Here is a 17,086-nt window from a genome sequence, read left to right as displayed (position 1 = left end):
GTATTAATTTTATAACTCTTTTATTTTATTAATAAAAATATTAAGATATTAACTCAATCATTAGTTACAATATTCATTATTTCATGTATATTATTTATTTCTGTTTCTCTCAGTATTTTAAATTCTTTTTCAATAACTCTTTATTTTTAAATTATCATTTATTTCTTTTCTTTTCCACAAATTATGTTTTTATTTGTTCATTTTTATTTTAATGATTCAATCTTTATATCTCACTATGATAATATACATTTCTTAAAATTGATGTTAAAATTATTACTCCAATGAAATTGAAATAAATGGTCGTTGAAAATAAATTACACTTTGTTATTTAATTATTATGATGAATGTGTTAAAGTAATAATTGTAATTAGAAAATTAAAATATTTATATCAATACATAACACCAATCCTCAATTAATTTTCTATTATTTATACTTATATATCAATACCATTTCCTTTTATTATGATATCTTCTTATTTTATTCAAAATACATTCATTATTTGAATACCAAAAAGGAAAGTATATTAATATTATAACTAATCGATCTTTGTTGTTTTAAATCAAAAGTCAGTGTAGAATAATGTGTATTTAAATATAATCTGAAAGCATCATCAAAAAAGAAGGAAAATAAAGGCTAAAAATGAAAACCACTTTTAAGTTCATAATAATGATACAATAAAAAGAAATTAGTTAGATGATAAAATGATATACAATATACTTACCAAAAAAGAAGCTCTTTAAAAGAAAAAAACAGTTGTAAAAAAGAGTGTTGAGTGTAAAGACAAAAAATGCATAACTTAGAATTAATGAATGAAGAAAAGAATTGAAGAGATATGAATAAAAATCTAAGTAAAATTTGATAAGAGAAAAAAAAAGGAAAAACTAAAAATTAAAAAAAGAAAATGAACATCATCATAACCTTACTTTTGTGTTTTTGTTTTGGTATTGAACAACCACAACAAAACCAAGCCGTTGTAGTTAACTTATCAAGGTATTGGTTAAATTATAGACATACTAATAGTGGAGTATTAATATATAATACATTAAAGAGATTAGGATATTTAGATGACCAATTATTATTTTTTAATGCTGATGATCATGCGTGTCATCCAAGAAATATATTTCCAGGAGAGATGAGATTAAATACAAACATGCCGAATATTTATAAAGATATTATTATTGATTATAAGGGAAGAGATGTTAGTATTGAAAAATATATGAGAGCAATGCTTGGAAGAGATGTTAAAGGAACTCCTGATAGTTTAAGACTTGTAAGAGGAGAAAGGACATTTATTTATTTAATTGGACATGGAGGAGAAGGTTTTATGAAGTTTCAAAATAGAGACGAAATTACATCATATGATATAGAATATATGTTTAAAGAAATGGAAATTATGAAACGATATAAAGAAGTCATGTTCATAGTTGACACTTGTCAAGCTACAAGTTTAAGTGATAGAATTAAAGCAAAAAATATTATTACAGTTGGAAGTAGTGTAACTGGTCAATCAAGTTATTCTGGTTATATTTCAAATGAAATTGGTGCTATTACTTCAGACCTATGGGACCAACATCAGGATGTATTATTCCAGCGTTCATTAAACAAAGAAAGTAATATGACTGTTCAAGATTATTTAAATTATTTTAATAAAAATATGCTTAAAAGTAATCATGGATGGAGAAGTGATTTGTTTAATCGTCCATTAGATCAAGTCAAAATGACTGATTTCCTTGCTTATATCCCTCAATCAGTTGATGTTAATTTAAATGAAATACCATGGTCGGATAACATTTTTAATTAATTTTTTTTGTTATTTATATTTTTTAAGAATAAAATAATAAAAATTAAATTATAAAAAAATAATAAATATCAAAAGAATTAAAAAAACCCTTAAAAAGGGTTAAAAATGAACGAAAAAAATTGAACAACTCTCCTTTTAATAAAGTAACAACACTTCAGAAAAAAAAAAAAGGAATTTCTTTAGTGCAAAATCTTTAAATAATGAACTTAAATTATTCAAAGAAAGCATTAAAGGAGTACCATGAAAAGAAGTGTTTGTTTTTTTTTTCTTTTTAGAATTTTTTTTTTACAAAAAGACAAGAAATAAATGAGAGAATGAAAAGATTTTAAAATGAGAAAATTTTGAGAAGAAGGTCTGATTGATAGAGTGATGGTAAAAAATCAAAATATGATAGCGAAGAAGAGTATGAGAAAATGAGTGAAGATTATGATGAAAGAAATAGCGAAGAAGAAGATGTTCCTAGAACTAGAGAGGGGTATATTGCACATGATGGATTTATTGCATCAGATGATGAAGAAATTGAAGAAGAAGTTCCAGAAGAAGATGCGTATGAAGAGGATGAAGAAGAGAAAGAAAGAAGAAGGATTGAACGAGAGAAAAGGAAACTTGAGAAACAACGCAAAAAAGAAGAAGCAAAAAAGAAAAAAAGAAAGTTAATTAAAGAAGATGATGACGATGAAATGGAAATAGAGAATGAACAAGAGATGGATGAAGAAATAGAAGACATTGGTGAAGATGAAGAAATGACAAGCAAATATCTTGAATGTTTGGAACCTGCTGATAAGGAAAAAATGAAGAGAACACAAAGGATTGAAACTATATATAAAACTGATTGTCCTGAACGATTATATGATAGGAAGTCAGTACTAAATAAGTATAATGAAGAAATAGATGATCAAGAATGGAATAGAAGAATTAGAGAAGAAGTAGAATGGCTTGATGGAAAATTAAGATATATGATTCAATTAGAAGCAGAAGACTTAATGGGAGTAATAAGAAAAATATTAGAATTAATGTATAAATATCATCATGAATTAATGTACATTTATACTTATGACAGAGATTGGTATTATCCGTATATATCAAGAGATTATTCCAAAATTGATAGTTATCAGGTATTAGATATGTTATGGATGATTTGGAATTTTGATGAAGAGTATTCTATTTTTTGTAAAGAAAAAGAGAAAGTAAAAGAAGGATTAAAAGAAATTCCTGAAGAAAGGAGAGCATTATATTCTGTAGAATTAGATAGTGTGGTTGAGTTACCAGATTTAAAATTGATTTCTGATGACTTTTTATTGAGATATGGAAAAGATCAGTTTGATCCTTTAAAACAAATTTCAAAAGGAAAAAAATCATATCAAGTTCTTATTCAAAAGAACTTTAAAGAAATGTTGGATGGTTTTGGATTAACTGCTGATGAACTAGCTCAAAACATTAAATCAAATTTTAAGAAAACTATTCCTAAAATGTGTCCTGAAATTCCACAAGCAATTGCTGCACGAATGGTTAATCCAGAATTTCCTGAACCTAAAAACATAATGAGTGGAGCTAAAATGATTTTTGCAACAGAGTTTGCATATAATTGGTATGTAAGAAAGTTTTTCTTTGAAGAAGGATTAAAAGATGCAGAATTAAGTACTGACCCAACACAAAAAGGAGATGAAGTTATTAATGTGTTTCATAAATATGCGATAATTAAAAGATTAAGAAGAAAGCCAATTGGATTAATAAGAGGAAAGACAGATATATTAAATATATTTAATGCTGTAAATGAAGGACTTCTTACTATGACAATTGAAATACCTCAAAATATTATAGAAAATGCATCAACATTATTAGTTGGTGGTGATGATTTAGAAGAATGGAGAAAATATAAAAAAGAAACACTTGAATTTGCATTTAAATATTTTATTACTCCATACGTTGTTGAACAACTTAAAATTGAATTAAGAAAAGAAGCAGTTGATTGTTTAATTCATGAAGCTCAATATAATTTAAAAAGAAGAATTGATGTAGCACAACATTTTGCATTAGGAAAGTATAGTAAAGACATTAGTAATATTTCAACATTAGAAAAGAAATTTGTTGGAGGAATTGTCTTTAGCAAAGAAGGAATGATGGGAGTTAAAGTAAATGCAATGACTGGAGAGTTTATTGAAGGAAAATATTTTGGAAAGAATACTAGTAAATATGGAGAGTACGAAGAAGAACTAAAGAAATTTTTTGGTAGAGATACTTTAGTTGTTGGTATTGAAGCAAATACTCAAAGATATGTTTCTGTTACAGCTACAATGAAAAATAATTCTGACATAGAATGTGTTGGAATTAATAAAGACTTAGGTAGAATTTATAAAAAAGAAACAAAAGGTGAATTATCAGAATTGGAATTTGCAGGTGCTTGTGTTTGCAGACAACTTATTAATCCAATAGCAGAATTTGTTCATATTTGTTGTACAAAAGAGAAAATGCTTAGTATTAAATTACATTGGTTACAAAATACGTTAAATGAAAGTGAACAAAATAAAATGTTTTCAGCACTAAATGAAACATTAATAACTATAATCAATTCAAAAGGGGTAGATATTAATCAATGTATTGAATATCCTCATATGGAGAAAATGTTGGATTATGTTAATGGACTAGGGCCAATAAGAAGTGATTATATTTTCAGTCATTTTAGACAGTATGACTTCAAAGTTACATCAAGAAAATTCTTAAATGAAACATTCAAAACTGATAAATTAGAAACTGTAGTTGATAACTGTATTGGATTTATTATCATTTCACCAAAGTATTCATCAAAGAACTTGTACTTAGATCAAACAAGAATTCATTTTTCAAGATATGGATTAGCAGAAACAATAGTAGATGATGCATTCACCGGAAAAAGACCAATAGATGATTTTACAAAGAAAGTAATGGTATTAACAAGGGAAGATTATAATAGATTAGACTTGGAAGGATATGGGAAAGAAAATGAAGAGAAAGGACATAGCATATACATTTGTATAATGGATATCGTTAATGAATTAATTGAGCCATTCAAATATCAACAAGCATCATTAGCAGAAGCAATGATGAAAGATGAAGAAATCTTTGAGAGTGTTACAAACTCATCTATTCAAGAATTTAAGAAGAATCAACTAATTGAGTTTGTACTAAAACCAGGAAGTAGAGAAAGAAAGAAAGGATATATCAGTGAAGATTTAGAAGTTTCAATTGAAGACTCTATTAATTTGAATGGAGTAGAAAGTGGAACAACAATTACAGGGAAAATCATGACAGTTGACTATGGAAAATGTATTATTGATGTACGATGTGGAAATGATGTAGTAAATGATTACCAATATTTAGAAAATGAGTATCGTCAACTACAAGAGAAAGAAAAATATTTAGAAGTATATCCACGAGAATATGAACATGAAAAAAAAGAAGAGGTTAATAGAAAAGATTATGGAGATGTTGATTTGAGAGGATTTGAAATAGTTTCTGTTTCTAAAGCAAGGTCAGATGTTCAACAAGGATCAATAGGAGATTATAAGATAGTACCAGTTTCAGAAGAAGGAGTATTTAAAGGGAAATTATTACTTGTGTGGAAATGGACACCAAGCGTTATATTAAACGTTGAGTGTAAAGAAGAGAGTGAGCGGTATGGAAGAAATATGAGAATTAGATTTATTAAAGAAAGAAAAGATTTTGATAATGTAAGGTCACTTGAACGATATATCAAATTGATTAATGGATATTTAGCCGATCTCAGAAAACACAGAAGATATAATGCTGATGATAGTCTTGTTGATTCTGCACTATCTAAGTTAAAAGCATCACAACCAAATGTATTCAATTATTTCTTGAGTGTTTCTAAACAACAAATTGGTAAAATAAGAATTAGTTTTATTCCAGGAACAAAAACAGTTTCAAGTCAATTTGTTCGAGTAGGAGAAGATGGATTCAAATGGAATGGAAAGACATTTAATACAACAGATAGATTAGTTGAAGAATTTAAAACAGAAGTAACTAAAATTCTACAGAAAATACAATAAATTTAAATCAATTATTTTAAATTTTGAATGTTTTCATTGAGAGTAATATAAAGAAAGGAAATAATAAACAAGAAACGATTTAGAAAAGAATTTAATAATTTTAGAAATAAAAATGAAAGAAAAGATATTTAATACGTCATTGAATATTTTTTCTTCAACAAATACATTAACTACATTGTTAATATATTTCAATTATAATTTGGTAATTATCTATTTCAATCTGATTTATGAAATATAAATTAAATAATGTAATATAATAATGATTCAATTTTGTTGATTATATAATGAAATGTCATTACAGATACAAAAAATATTACAACTTCAATGAACGATATTAAAGATAAGTTGTAATTTATAATAACATAATTTAATATAACAATCTGTTATATTGGTAAAAGAATGAAGAAAATAAAAAAGAAGGAATGATATAAAGAAATGATGATATTTTTTCATGATTTAAGAAAATTAAATAAAACTAAAATAGTATTAGAAATAAAACTATTAAATTAATTAATTTCAAAAGTATTTTTAATCTTATTTAAACTATTTTATTCTATTTTATTATTTTTATTATTTTTATTATTACTTTAATAAAAATTATTTATTTATTCTTTATAATATAAATACTATAATAATACTATTAATTACTATATTTTTTAACTATAATTTTTCCTTGTTCTCTTTCTTATTTTGAATATCATTAATTAAAATGACTTATATTAAACATTTATTATCAAGTGGAATATGGACAGTTCATTAAATAAGGAATGAAACAAGAAAGATACATCTTACAAGGCCAAGAAAAAAACAGTACTATGAATTAAAAAAATGTATATACAAGTTATTAAAACAGTAAATTATTTATAAAATTATTTTAGATTAGACGCTTTCATGTTGAATGTAGTTCAATTAAAGAAAAGCATAAATTGGTAAAGAAGAAAGTTTATTTAAATATTATTCTCAAAGGTTTCAGTGTGTTTATTCAAATAGGATTTAAGAGTTTTTAAGAGTTTTACTAAACATTAAAAACCACTTGATTTGAGAGTCTTTTTCTCTTGTTCAAATTAAGGACAAGAAAATATTAGATTTTTTAATACTATAGTAAAAATTTCATGTCATGACTTTGTTTATTTCATTTCTTCTTTACCCTTGTATTAAATGTGTACGTTGTGATTTAAAGATTTGATAAAAACTATTTGGCATAGGCTGAATACTTTCTTCATAAAGAAAAAGAAATTACCAAGTAATCAATTATTACTCTGAATTCTTTCTAACATTCTTACTACTTCTTTTATCGTTATTCTTTCTTTTGGTTCTTGTTTCCATGTTTTTTCAATAATTTCTTTAATATCTTCTTTAACTTCTTGTATTATTGGTGGTCGTTTACCTGTTGTGATTGTATTTGCAATATCCCATGGAAATTTAAATTCTGTTTTAGGAAATGGATCTTCCCATGTAATGATTTGTAACATTGTTATTGAATATGAATATATATCTGATTCCATTTTATAATGTTCTCGATTTAATATTTCTGGTGCCATGTATTTTGGTGTTCCTATCCCTTTTGTGAATGTCATATTTGTCATCATCATATTAATGTTTCTTGATGCTCCAAAATCTGTTAATTTACAATTAACTCCAATATTATCATCAATTGTTACAACAAGAAAATTATCTGGTTTAATATCTCGATGTAGTATTCCATTTGAATGAAGATATGAAATTCCTTTTGCTCCATCGAGCATGAATTTAATTCTTATTTTATTTGGTATTTCTGTGTTTGTTCTTTTATTAATTAAATCTTGTATTGATCCATATTTTGCATATTCTGTTACCATACATATTTTATTAGGAATAAATACTGCTCCATAAAAATGAATGATATATTCACTTCGAAATTTATCTAACATCATTACTTCTTTCTCAAATTCTTTCATTTTATTTTCATTTTCTTCAATTTGTTTTATTTTCTTAATTGCTACTTGATTCCCTCTAAATTCTCCTATATATACGATTCCAAATGATCCTTCTCCTATTTTATGTTCTTCTTTTATTTCATCTGGATCAAGTCGTGTTGATATTTGTGTTTCTCCTTTAATTGAAATACTTTTAATTATTTCTTCTTGTGTTTTATTAAGTGTTTTACTAATTATCATTATTTGTTCTTTAATTTTAGTAGTACATTTGATTATAATGAATATCTCAAATTCACATGCATATCCTCCTTCAATTGTAATGATATTTGGGTTTGTTCTAATTGAATATTTTTCATTTTCTTCTTTACTACTTATTTGTATTTTCTTTTTTTCTTTCTTCTCATTTCCAATACATATTAATTCTCTGATTTCTTTATTTACTTCAATTTTTTCTCCTTCTCCTATTTCTATTTCTTTTTTATTTGTTATGATTCCATCTCCAAGTGATATGAATTTGATATTTGATTGTGAAATTTTAAATATTGTTGTTGTTTTCTCTTGTTCTTTCTTTTCTTTGCGTTTTATAATGTAATTAATCATTGTTATTATAATTATAATTATTGTAATGATGATAATAAGTATAATGATGATAATTATCATTATCATCCACCATACGATTTCTTTATTACATTTTGTTCCTTCTTCATTGATTTCATACCAAAATGAACATTTTGAACATTTATTATTTTTTGTTTCTTTACATTTATTAATATTTGAATAATGAATACATTCTTTATTTATTATTATATATTCATCTTCACATTTATTACATTCTTTCTCATTTAAACATGTTATACATTGTTTTCCACATTTTGAACATTCTTTATTTATTAAATAATATCCTGTTAAACATTCTCTACATCCATATTCTTTATCTATTTCTCCTTTACATCCTTTAATTGTTGTTGTTGATTTACATATTCCTGTTGAACTCATAAAATATCCTTCTCCACATATTATACATTTATCTTTTTGATTACATGTTAAACATTCTTTTCCACATTTTGAACATCCTTTCCCATTTCTATAATATCCTTTATTACATATTCCACATCCACTTCCATCTTGCAATATTTGTAAACACGTTCCATTTAATTCTTCATTTGATTGACATGTTTTATCATTTCTTAAATATTTATCATTAGAACAACTCATACAATATGTAGGTGTTCCATAACATGTTTCACAATTACTATCACATTTTAAACATTTCTTATCTTTTGTTAAATAATATCCTTCTTCACATCTTTTACATCCATATCCATTTTGTTCTTCACAATATTCTATTTTTGTATTGATACATTCTCCCTTCAAATTAGGTGAATATGTATTTAAACATTCAACACATTTTCCATTAACATATGATTTATTTAAACAATTTTGAATATTATTATTATTATTACATTTTCCATTTTGATCTTTTATCATATCTTCTTCACATGTTTTATTTATACATTTATTATTATCTAAATATTCTTCATATTTACATTTTATTTCAATATCATTTGTTTGACATATTTCTGATTTTGAACATTCTATACATTTATTATTATTAATGTATTTTCCATTTTCACAATATATTTCTTCATTCTTTCCATTTCGATTTTCTTTATTTGAACATTTTCCATTATTTAATGTATATTTATTTGAACATGACACACACGTATTTCCTTCATAATAACATTGATCTTCTTTATCTCCATTACATTGATTATTTTCTATTTTATATCCATTTGAACATTTTAAACAATAATTTCTTTCTGATTTATTACATTTATTATCAATTTCTTTACATTCTCCTTTTTCTTTAATATATCCTTCTTTACATTGATAACAATATGTTTCATTTCCAATTTTACATCCATTTTTGAATTCTTCACATGTTTTTGTATTTAAATTAATATAATATCCATATTCACATTCAATACAATGATTTTGTTCATTTGTTTTATTACAATGTGAACCAATTTGACATTCTTTGTTTGAATTTAAATAATATCCATATTCACATTCAATACATTCTCTTGTTTCTTCTTTGTAAATCATTGTATCACAATGATAATCATTCTTACCATTACTAAATGTAACACCTTTCATTCCAACAATCATTATTTGACTTTTATTTGTTGTTGATGTTGTTCTTGAAAATTTGATATCATTTGAAAAAGATAAATGTTTTGAAGAAGAAATAATTAGTGTTGAAATTGATTTATCATTATTTTCTATTTCTTTAATTAATGTTGTTCCTTCATTTGATTGTTCAATTGTTAAACTAAATTCAATTCTTTGATATGGTTCTTTCTTTCTATAAATATTGAATTTTGTTTGGTTTGTTGATTCATATTTTAACCATTGATTAGGATATGTATATACTGTATGAGTCTTTGATGAATCATAGTTGTTTCTAATAATATAATTATTTGTTGATAATGACAGTAGATAATTATAATTAGATAAAGATACAGTGGTAGTAACAATAAATGAACTGAAATCATCTTCATCACCTTTTTTAATTTGATGATTACATTCTGTTGTTATATCATGAATTTCAATATTATTATAACTAAAATAACGAATCATTCCACCACATGTTTGATTAAAATATTTATCATTTAATGATTTTGGTGTTACTTGATTGATTGACCCTTCATATGATGATATTAAATATTGTATACCATTATTAGAACTAAATTTTAAATTAGTAGGATTTGAATTAATATAAGTACGTTGAATAGGTAAATGATAATTATAATTATAAGTATCACTTCCATTAACCCACAACTCATCAACACCTCCAATTATTCTTGTTGGACTATTTCCATTATAGAAAATAAATTGAACATTTTTAAACGAATAAGAGTTACTGATTAATTCAAGTTCAAAGTTTGTTTTAATACTTCTAAAGCTGAGTTTATAAGTTAGGGATGAATATTCTAATTTTGCAATAATTTTATTTGCTTTAAATGGATTTGTTGAACCAAAATAAAGTTCTCCAGTATTGTTATTCATTAAAATAGTAACTAATGAATATTTAGTATAATCTCCTTCTAATTCATTTGAAATTGAAGTAGAACCAGTACATTTCGGATTTACAGTGATTATAATATCATTCCCATCCGCTTTTTTACAAACCTCACCAATACAAAATGAAATGAAAAAGAATAACAGTAAGTAGTTAGTCATGTTTGAATATTTCAGTTATTTTTTCGTAAAAGAACTATAAATTTTTTGATTTTTATTAATTTTTTATTGTCCTTCAGATAAATTTGGAATAACATCTTTTATTCATGAAATCAATCCTTTCAATGGAAAAAAATATCTTCTAAAAAGTATTTGAATTTTTTTATTTTTTATTTTGTTGATTTATGATATTATTTATTCATATCCCTTCTTCTCCTTCAACATTTTAAAGACATTCATCAGATTTACACATTATGTCTTATTAAAAGTAACTTAATGGGATACGATAAAATAGCTACTACAAATGTCCTGATCTACTGTGTTACTTCTGTGATTTGATTGAAAGGATAACAGTGATGGTTTTGATTCATTGCAATTCATTGTAATACTAATAACAAAAAAGGATATTTTTTGGAATAAACCATATAAACCTCACAATAAATACTGAAATGAATTGGAGCAGATTATTTAATGGAAGTTAATTTGTTATTATCAGACAATATGCTTTTAAATAACTTGTTTTTATTACAGCTAAAATGAATAATTAGTAAAGATTTACTTTTGTTTAGACTCAGATAAAAGGGTTGTTGGATGAGAATGTAATGTTGTTTTTATTAAAAAGAGATCATAAATGTATTATGACACAGATTGGAATTATATCAATTGTTGAGAATAGTTTTAATAAACTAATTGTATCTATGCTATGATGATGAGAATAAAATAGGTATGTTTAGTGAGGAAGAGATACTAGAACTTATTCTCTTTATGAATACAGTAAACTATACATCCAAACAACAATGAACTGTCTGTAGATGACAGTTAATAATTATTATAAATTTACCAAGATAGAGAAAGAATGTATTGTAATTGAAAATATGAAAACTATGATTGGGTAATTCCAAAATTATTTAAAGATGGAGTCTATTTAGAAATTATGGTCTAATATATGAAGAATCAGCAAGAAATAGAATAAGATAAAGTACATTAAAACTTAATTAATATTTTTTGAATGTTTTTTGTGTTTTCTTGAATAAAAATGCGTTTATATGGTAAAATTATTTAAAAAGCAACTGAAATCAAAACAATATCATAGTAAAACGTCAACAGAGATGATCTTAAAATCAAAAAGTAGAAATCGGATACTTAAAGAGAAAGGAATGACAGTTTTTCATGATTTTTATATGAGTAAATATTTTTTTGATGTAACTCAAAAATAAAAATGATGTTAAAATAATAAAAAAATAACACCAAAAAGAACAAATTCCATTACAAACAATATTTTAGTTCTTTTTAAGTAGGTTAAAAGAAGAAAATATTAAAATAGAGATAGATTGATGATTTTTCATTAACTTAATTATAATCTTTATGAAGACTCTCTTTAAACAATTATTTTTAACGACATAATACAATGATATATAAATGTTTAATTGATCTGTAAATTCATTCAAAATGCATTCTCAAAGTATTCCTTTATTTAAAGACAATAACGACATCTCTAAAGGATTATCTGACCAATTTAGAAACATTATCTCACACTGTAACAAACCCCATTTTATTTGTATTTGTAATGACCAAGGAAGTAATGAAAATATTAACATAAATCAAATCATTAATGGGATCTCATCAAATGATTACTTTCATTTACAAGAACCATTGAAAGTTTCAAATGAGACTTCCACATCAGAAACAAATAAGTGTAATATTATTGGACCAATTATTGTAAGTGATATAGTAAAAAGAAACAATTTAGAAGAACAAGAATTTCAACAAATTTTAAATGATGAAGTGTTCTTTATTGAAATTACAAAACTTAAACTAACTTCTAGTACAACACTGAATAATATTACTGGAATTCTTTCTATTCTCCAGTTATCTTCTGTAAGAATTATTCATAATACCAATGAAATAAATGCAAGTGTATTAGAAGATATATCATCAATTGATAATCTCTCTTGTTTATTACAATTACAAGGAATAAGAAAAGAAGGAAAAAGAGTTATTTGTATTTCATCAGATATTAAAACTACTACAGAAAAAGAAGATGAAGTAACTCTTAAAGAGACAGTCTTGAATAAACAAAAACATATAAACAATCATCTTGTAAATTTCTTCTCTACAAAGCCACATCAAACAGATTGTCTTTGTTTCTTACTTCCATCATGTTGTCCAGTTTCTCAAAGTCAAATCATTTGTAGATTTTACAAAGAACAAATGAGAAATATCATTTGTGAAATTCTTCATGAAATTCCATCAAATTGTAAGTCTGGTTCTTATCTTCTTTCTTGTATAGAAATTCTTATTGAGTGTTTCAAATCAATCAATGAACTAAATACTAATAACATCTTCAATGAAATAAAACGATTACTCAAGAAAAAATATGTTACAACTATTAGTTCAATCAATATGAAATTAGTTGGAATGTTTTATAAAATGAACTTAGATGAAAGAATAACTGTCATTGAAGATCAATCAAAGATAAAGAATCTTGTCTATCAAATTATTGAAAAGGAATTTAATCCTATTTGGGATGTATTACAGATTATTTATGGTGATCAACTCACTAATGAATTGTTTGATTCTATCTCAATCACTTCAAAGTATTTAGAAGAATTTATCTTGAAAGATACTCAAAGGATTATTGATGATTTAATTCATTGTAACAGTTTTAGATTAACACCAATGTGGACATATCTTACACAAATTCAAATCAAAGAACAGTTTGAACAAAATAAATATGATTCATTAATTAACAATTACTTAACACAGACACTAACATTAAATCAAAAAACACTTCAGTTCTATTCAAATAAAAAATGTACAAGAATAGATGAATTGAAACATCAATGCATTGAGACAATTAAGTTGAAAACCAATGAAATATTAAATGGAAAACAACAATGGAGAGATGTCTGTATCAAAATCCAAAATTATTATCACAACTTAATCAATACTATTGACAAAGAATTACAAACAAAAGATCTTTCTACTGTTCATCAAGTAGAATTATATCACCAATACTATCTTGGGGTCTTTAAAAGTAATAGTGAAATGTACACAGTTCAAAACAAACAAATAATATTCAATCAAAATGATTATAATAAAATTCTTCAAGACACATTCAATGAATTGAATGATTTATTTGATAAGAAAAAACAAATTGCACAAACACTAGAACAAAATCATCTTAAAGAAGAATTAGAACGGAAGAAAGAAGCATTTATTAGAAAATTGACTAGTAAATCTTATTATATTATGCCATGTTGTACAACAAGATTTGTCCTTGATGCTAAATATTCTGATTTCAAGAATGGACAACCAATTAATTTATATTGGTCTCATGGTAATCAAAATCAACACTTCCAATTTATTCAAAAGAATGATTCATTCCAAATAAAAATAGGACATAATGGATTTTTAGTACATAGATCTGACGTATCTGAAGGAAGTGTTATTCATCAATGGAATGATACAACAAATATTAACTCTTTCTGGAAAGTTATTGAAAATAATGATGGAACAATTTCCTTTTTAAGTGTGAGTAATGAATCTCTTGCATTTACTGCTGATTCTGATGAATTATTAGCTTCTTGTCATACTCGTCATTTCACATGTTCTGATTACCAAAAATTTAAACTCTTAGATACTCCATTAAACAACCAACCAGTTGCTCCACCTCCTGAAAATCAAGAAACACCAAAACGTCAAATTCAATTTTTCCAAACTCCTAAGTATGTTGATCTTTCAATTGTTGATGCCTTAAAGAGTATTCATGCAGACAGTTCCTTTTCTTATAGAGAAAGAATTGCACAAGTTAATAACATCCAAGGGTATTGTGGAACTGGTCCTCAAAATGACCATATGAGAAAGTTGTTATACCAAGGACGATTAATAAAACCATAAATACAAGAAGTAATACTAATTAAAGAGTTAGTTCTTTGTTTAATTTCTTTTTAAAATGAAAAATGTGAATGAAGTTTTTAATGTTTTAGATGAATACTTCAAGAAATAAAGAATCAACAAAATAACAAAAAATCAAACAAAAAAACATCATACATAATAAAAACAAATAATTTGATTACTTAATCATTTGAAATACAATGAAAAAAATCAATAAAAAGAAGTTGAAGATTAATCTTAAATACAAAACAATGAACTTAATTTGTAAATTTTAAAAAACATTCACACATGGTTGAAGATGCTATGAAAGTTATGAACTCTTTGGATTGTCCACATGGAGAATATATAATTCTTGATTACAACCAAAATAAACTTGTGTTCAGAGAAAGAGGAAATGGTATAATGGAATTAAAAAATGCTCTTCATGATGATCAAGTTTCATTTGTTCTTCTTGCACTTCGATTAGAATTACAAGGAATTCCTGATCAAGTCCGTTTGATTTTTATGCATTGGAAAGGACCAGCAGTAAAAAGAATGGTAATGGTTAAAGCAAATCAATTTGTTCAGCAAGCTCTTGAAATTCTTTCTCCAAACCATGGACAACTTGAAGTAATTGGAAAGAATGAATTTACTGAAGCCATTATTTCAGAAAAATGGAAACCATCTGCAGGTTCTCATGTTATAAATTAACTTAATTTTCATTACTTTTTAAGTAAATTAGTTTCAATGCACTTTATTAACAGAATGAAAGAATGATAAATTATTGATTTATTTTGTCAATAACTTTTTCAATAATTAATTGTGCTATTTCACTCTTCAAAAGTACTTCAGTTTCTTCAACTCCATCTTTTGTAATAAAAGCAACTTTGTTTGTTTCTCCTCCAAATCCAGCACCAGGTACATTTAATTGATTTGCAACAATCATATCACAATGTTTCTTTTTAAGCTTTTCTTGTGCATTTTGAATTAAGTCTTGAGTTTCCATAGCAAATCCAACAATGATTTGGTGATCATTTCTTTTATCTCCAATTTCCTTTAAAATGTCTGGATTTTTAACAAATGTCATTGTTAATTCATTCTCATCCTTCTTAATTTTTTGATTAGCAATTTTCATTGGACGATAATCTGCAACTGCTGCTGACATAATGTAAATGTCAACTTCTTTCTCTTTCATAACTGCATCATACATTTCAATTGCTGTTTGTACATTGACAATATTAACTCCACTTGGTTTTTGTATTGTTGTTGGTCCAGTAATTAATGTAACTGTTGCACCAAGTTGTTGTGCTACATGAGCAATTGAATATCCCATTTTTCCTGTTGAGTGATTTGTAATGAATCGAACAGGATCTATTGGTTCAATTGTTGGTCCAGCAGTAATAACTATTTTCTTATTGAGAAGTGGTTGGATTGGATGGAGTTGTTGATCAACAGATGTTAATATTGTGTCAACAGGAGCTAGTTTACCATCTCCAACATCCCCACAAGCTAATTTACCGTATGAACTATTAATGAATTTAACACCAAATGATTTAAGAATTTGTATATTTCTTTGAGTGATTGGATTGTGAAGCATTGTAGTGTTCATTGCTGGTGCAATTAGTTTAGGACATGATGCAGCAAGGAATGTTGTTGTTAAAAAGTCATCTGCTATTCCTGCAGCAAGTTTTGCAATAATATCTGCTGTTGCTGGTGCAATGAGAAATAAAGAAGCTGAATGTGCTAATAAAATATGGTGAACGTCATATTCATTTGGACGATCAAAACTATCAATAATACATTTATTGTGAGTTAATACTTCAATGGTTGAAGGTTGAATCAAATGAAGTGAATTTTGAGTTAATGTTACATGAACATCATATCCTCTTTTTGTAAGTTGATTTGCGATTTCAATTCCTTTATAAGCAGCAATACTTGCAGTAATGCCAAGGATGATTTTATTAGTGGTTTTCATTGAATGAGTTTGTGAGTTGATGATTTAATACAAATGCATCAAAAGAATAAGTTTTGTCATTTTAAGTAATTATTTTGTTATAAGAAGAATTCAAACAAAACAAAAAGAAAAACAGAAAAAAGAAAAATAAATGTAATTTAATGAATGATGAATTTTATTTTTAATCGAAAAGAAAAGAGAAAATAGAATAATAAAGAAAAAATGATGTGGAAAGGAATTTACATTATTAGT

General features: G+C 25.3%; 6 protein-coding genes across 6 annotated transcripts, besides 21 other annotated features; 4 read left to right on the top strand and 2 right to left on the bottom strand.

Moving 5' to 3' along the window:
* Nucleotides 1–52: part of a sequence feature (AT_rich) that runs on past the window's edge.
* A 27-nt stretch (nt 53–79) lies between these two features.
* Nucleotides 80–227: a microsatellite.
* A 128-nt stretch (nt 228–355) lies between these two features.
* Nucleotides 356–390: a sequence feature (AT_rich).
* Nucleotides 391–813: 423 nt separating this feature from the next.
* Nucleotides 814–903: a microsatellite.
* On the top strand, nt 903–1,802 carry EDI_280180 (GPI-anchor transamidase precursor, putative; the record flags this gene model as incomplete). The annotated part of the gene is made up of 1 exon (XM_001741834.1): nt 903–1,802. One exon carries the CDS (start codon nt 903–905, stop codon nt 1,800–1,802), a length of 900 nt encoding a protein of 299 aa, XP_001741886.1.
* Nucleotides 1,630–1,657: a sequence feature (AT_rich).
* Nucleotides 1,791–1,888: a sequence feature (AT_rich).
* Nucleotides 1,889–2,042: 154 nt separating this feature from the next.
* On the top strand, nt 2,043–5,848 carry EDI_280170 (transcription elongation factor spt6, putative; the record flags this gene model as incomplete). The annotated part of the gene is made up of 2 exons (XM_001741833.1): nt 2,043–2,054; nt 2,168–5,848. 2 exons carry the CDS (start codon nt 2,043–2,045, stop codon nt 5,846–5,848), a joined length of 3,693 nt encoding a protein of 1,230 aa, XP_001741885.1.
* Nucleotides 2,338–2,526: a microsatellite.
* Nucleotides 5,844–5,873: a sequence feature (AT_rich).
* A 205-nt stretch (nt 5,874–6,078) lies between these two features.
* Nucleotides 6,079–6,109: a sequence feature (AT_rich).
* An 87-nt stretch (nt 6,110–6,196) lies between these two features.
* Nucleotides 6,197–6,224: a sequence feature (AT_rich).
* Nucleotides 6,225–6,309: 85 nt separating this feature from the next.
* Nucleotides 6,310–6,365: a sequence feature (AT_rich).
* Nucleotides 6,366–6,371: 6 nt separating this feature from the next.
* Nucleotides 6,372–6,551: a microsatellite.
* Nucleotides 6,552–6,701: 150 nt separating this feature from the next.
* Nucleotides 6,702–6,725: a sequence feature (AT_rich).
* Nucleotides 6,726–7,095: 370 nt separating this feature from the next.
* On the bottom strand, nt 7,096–11,007 carry EDI_280160 (protein serine/threonine kinase, putative; the record flags this gene model as incomplete). The annotated part of the gene is made up of 1 exon (XM_001741832.1): nt 7,096–11,007. The coding sequence occupies one exon, from the start codon at nt 11,005–11,007 to the stop codon at nt 7,096–7,098; it is 3,912 nt and encodes a 1,303-aa protein (XP_001741884.1).
* Nucleotides 8,114–8,253: a microsatellite.
* Nucleotides 8,360–8,430: a microsatellite.
* Nucleotides 8,502–8,576: a sequence feature (AT_rich).
* Nucleotides 9,189–9,226: a sequence feature (AT_rich).
* Nucleotides 11,008–11,042: 35 nt separating the features above from the next.
* Nucleotides 11,043–11,075: a sequence feature (AT_rich).
* Nucleotides 11,076–11,160: 85 nt separating this feature from the next.
* Nucleotides 11,161–11,204: a sequence feature (AT_rich).
* Nucleotides 11,205–11,823: 619 nt separating this feature from the next.
* Nucleotides 11,824–11,844: a sequence feature (AT_rich).
* Nucleotides 11,845–12,213: 369 nt separating this feature from the next.
* Nucleotides 12,214–12,249: a sequence feature (AT_rich).
* A 204-nt stretch (nt 12,250–12,453) lies between these two features.
* Nucleotides 12,454–14,904, top strand: EDI_280150 (uncharacterized protein; the record flags this gene model as incomplete). Its single annotated transcript, XM_001741831.1, has 1 exon — nt 12,454–14,904. One exon carries the CDS (start codon nt 12,454–12,456, stop codon nt 14,902–14,904), a length of 2,451 nt encoding a protein of 816 aa, XP_001741883.1.
* Nucleotides 14,905–15,189: 285 nt separating this feature from the next.
* EDI_280140 (uncharacterized protein) lies at nt 15,190–15,591 on the top strand (the record flags this gene model as incomplete). The annotated part of the gene is made up of 1 exon (XM_001741830.1): nt 15,190–15,591. The coding sequence occupies one exon, from the start codon at nt 15,190–15,192 to the stop codon at nt 15,589–15,591; it is 402 nt and encodes a 133-aa protein (XP_001741882.1).
* A 70-nt stretch (nt 15,592–15,661) lies between these two features.
* EDI_280130 (coenzyme A biosynthesis bifunctional protein coaBC, putative) lies at nt 15,662–16,855 on the bottom strand (the record flags this gene model as incomplete). The annotated part of the gene is made up of 1 exon (XM_001741829.1): nt 15,662–16,855. The coding sequence occupies one exon, from the start codon at nt 16,853–16,855 to the stop codon at nt 15,662–15,664; it is 1,194 nt and encodes a 397-aa protein (XP_001741881.1).
* Nucleotides 16,856–17,086: the final 231 nt, after the last annotated feature.

Source organism: Entamoeba dispar, genomic scaffold, assembly GCF_000209125.1.
Source record: "Entamoeba dispar SAW760 scf_1105229464111 genomic scaffold, whole genome shotgun sequence".
Taxonomy (NCBI): Eukaryota; Evosea; order Mastigamoebida; family Endamoebidae; genus Entamoeba; species Entamoeba dispar.
The sequence above is the reverse complement of the archived record's forward strand: the minus strand, read 5'-3'. Positions and strand labels throughout refer to the sequence as shown.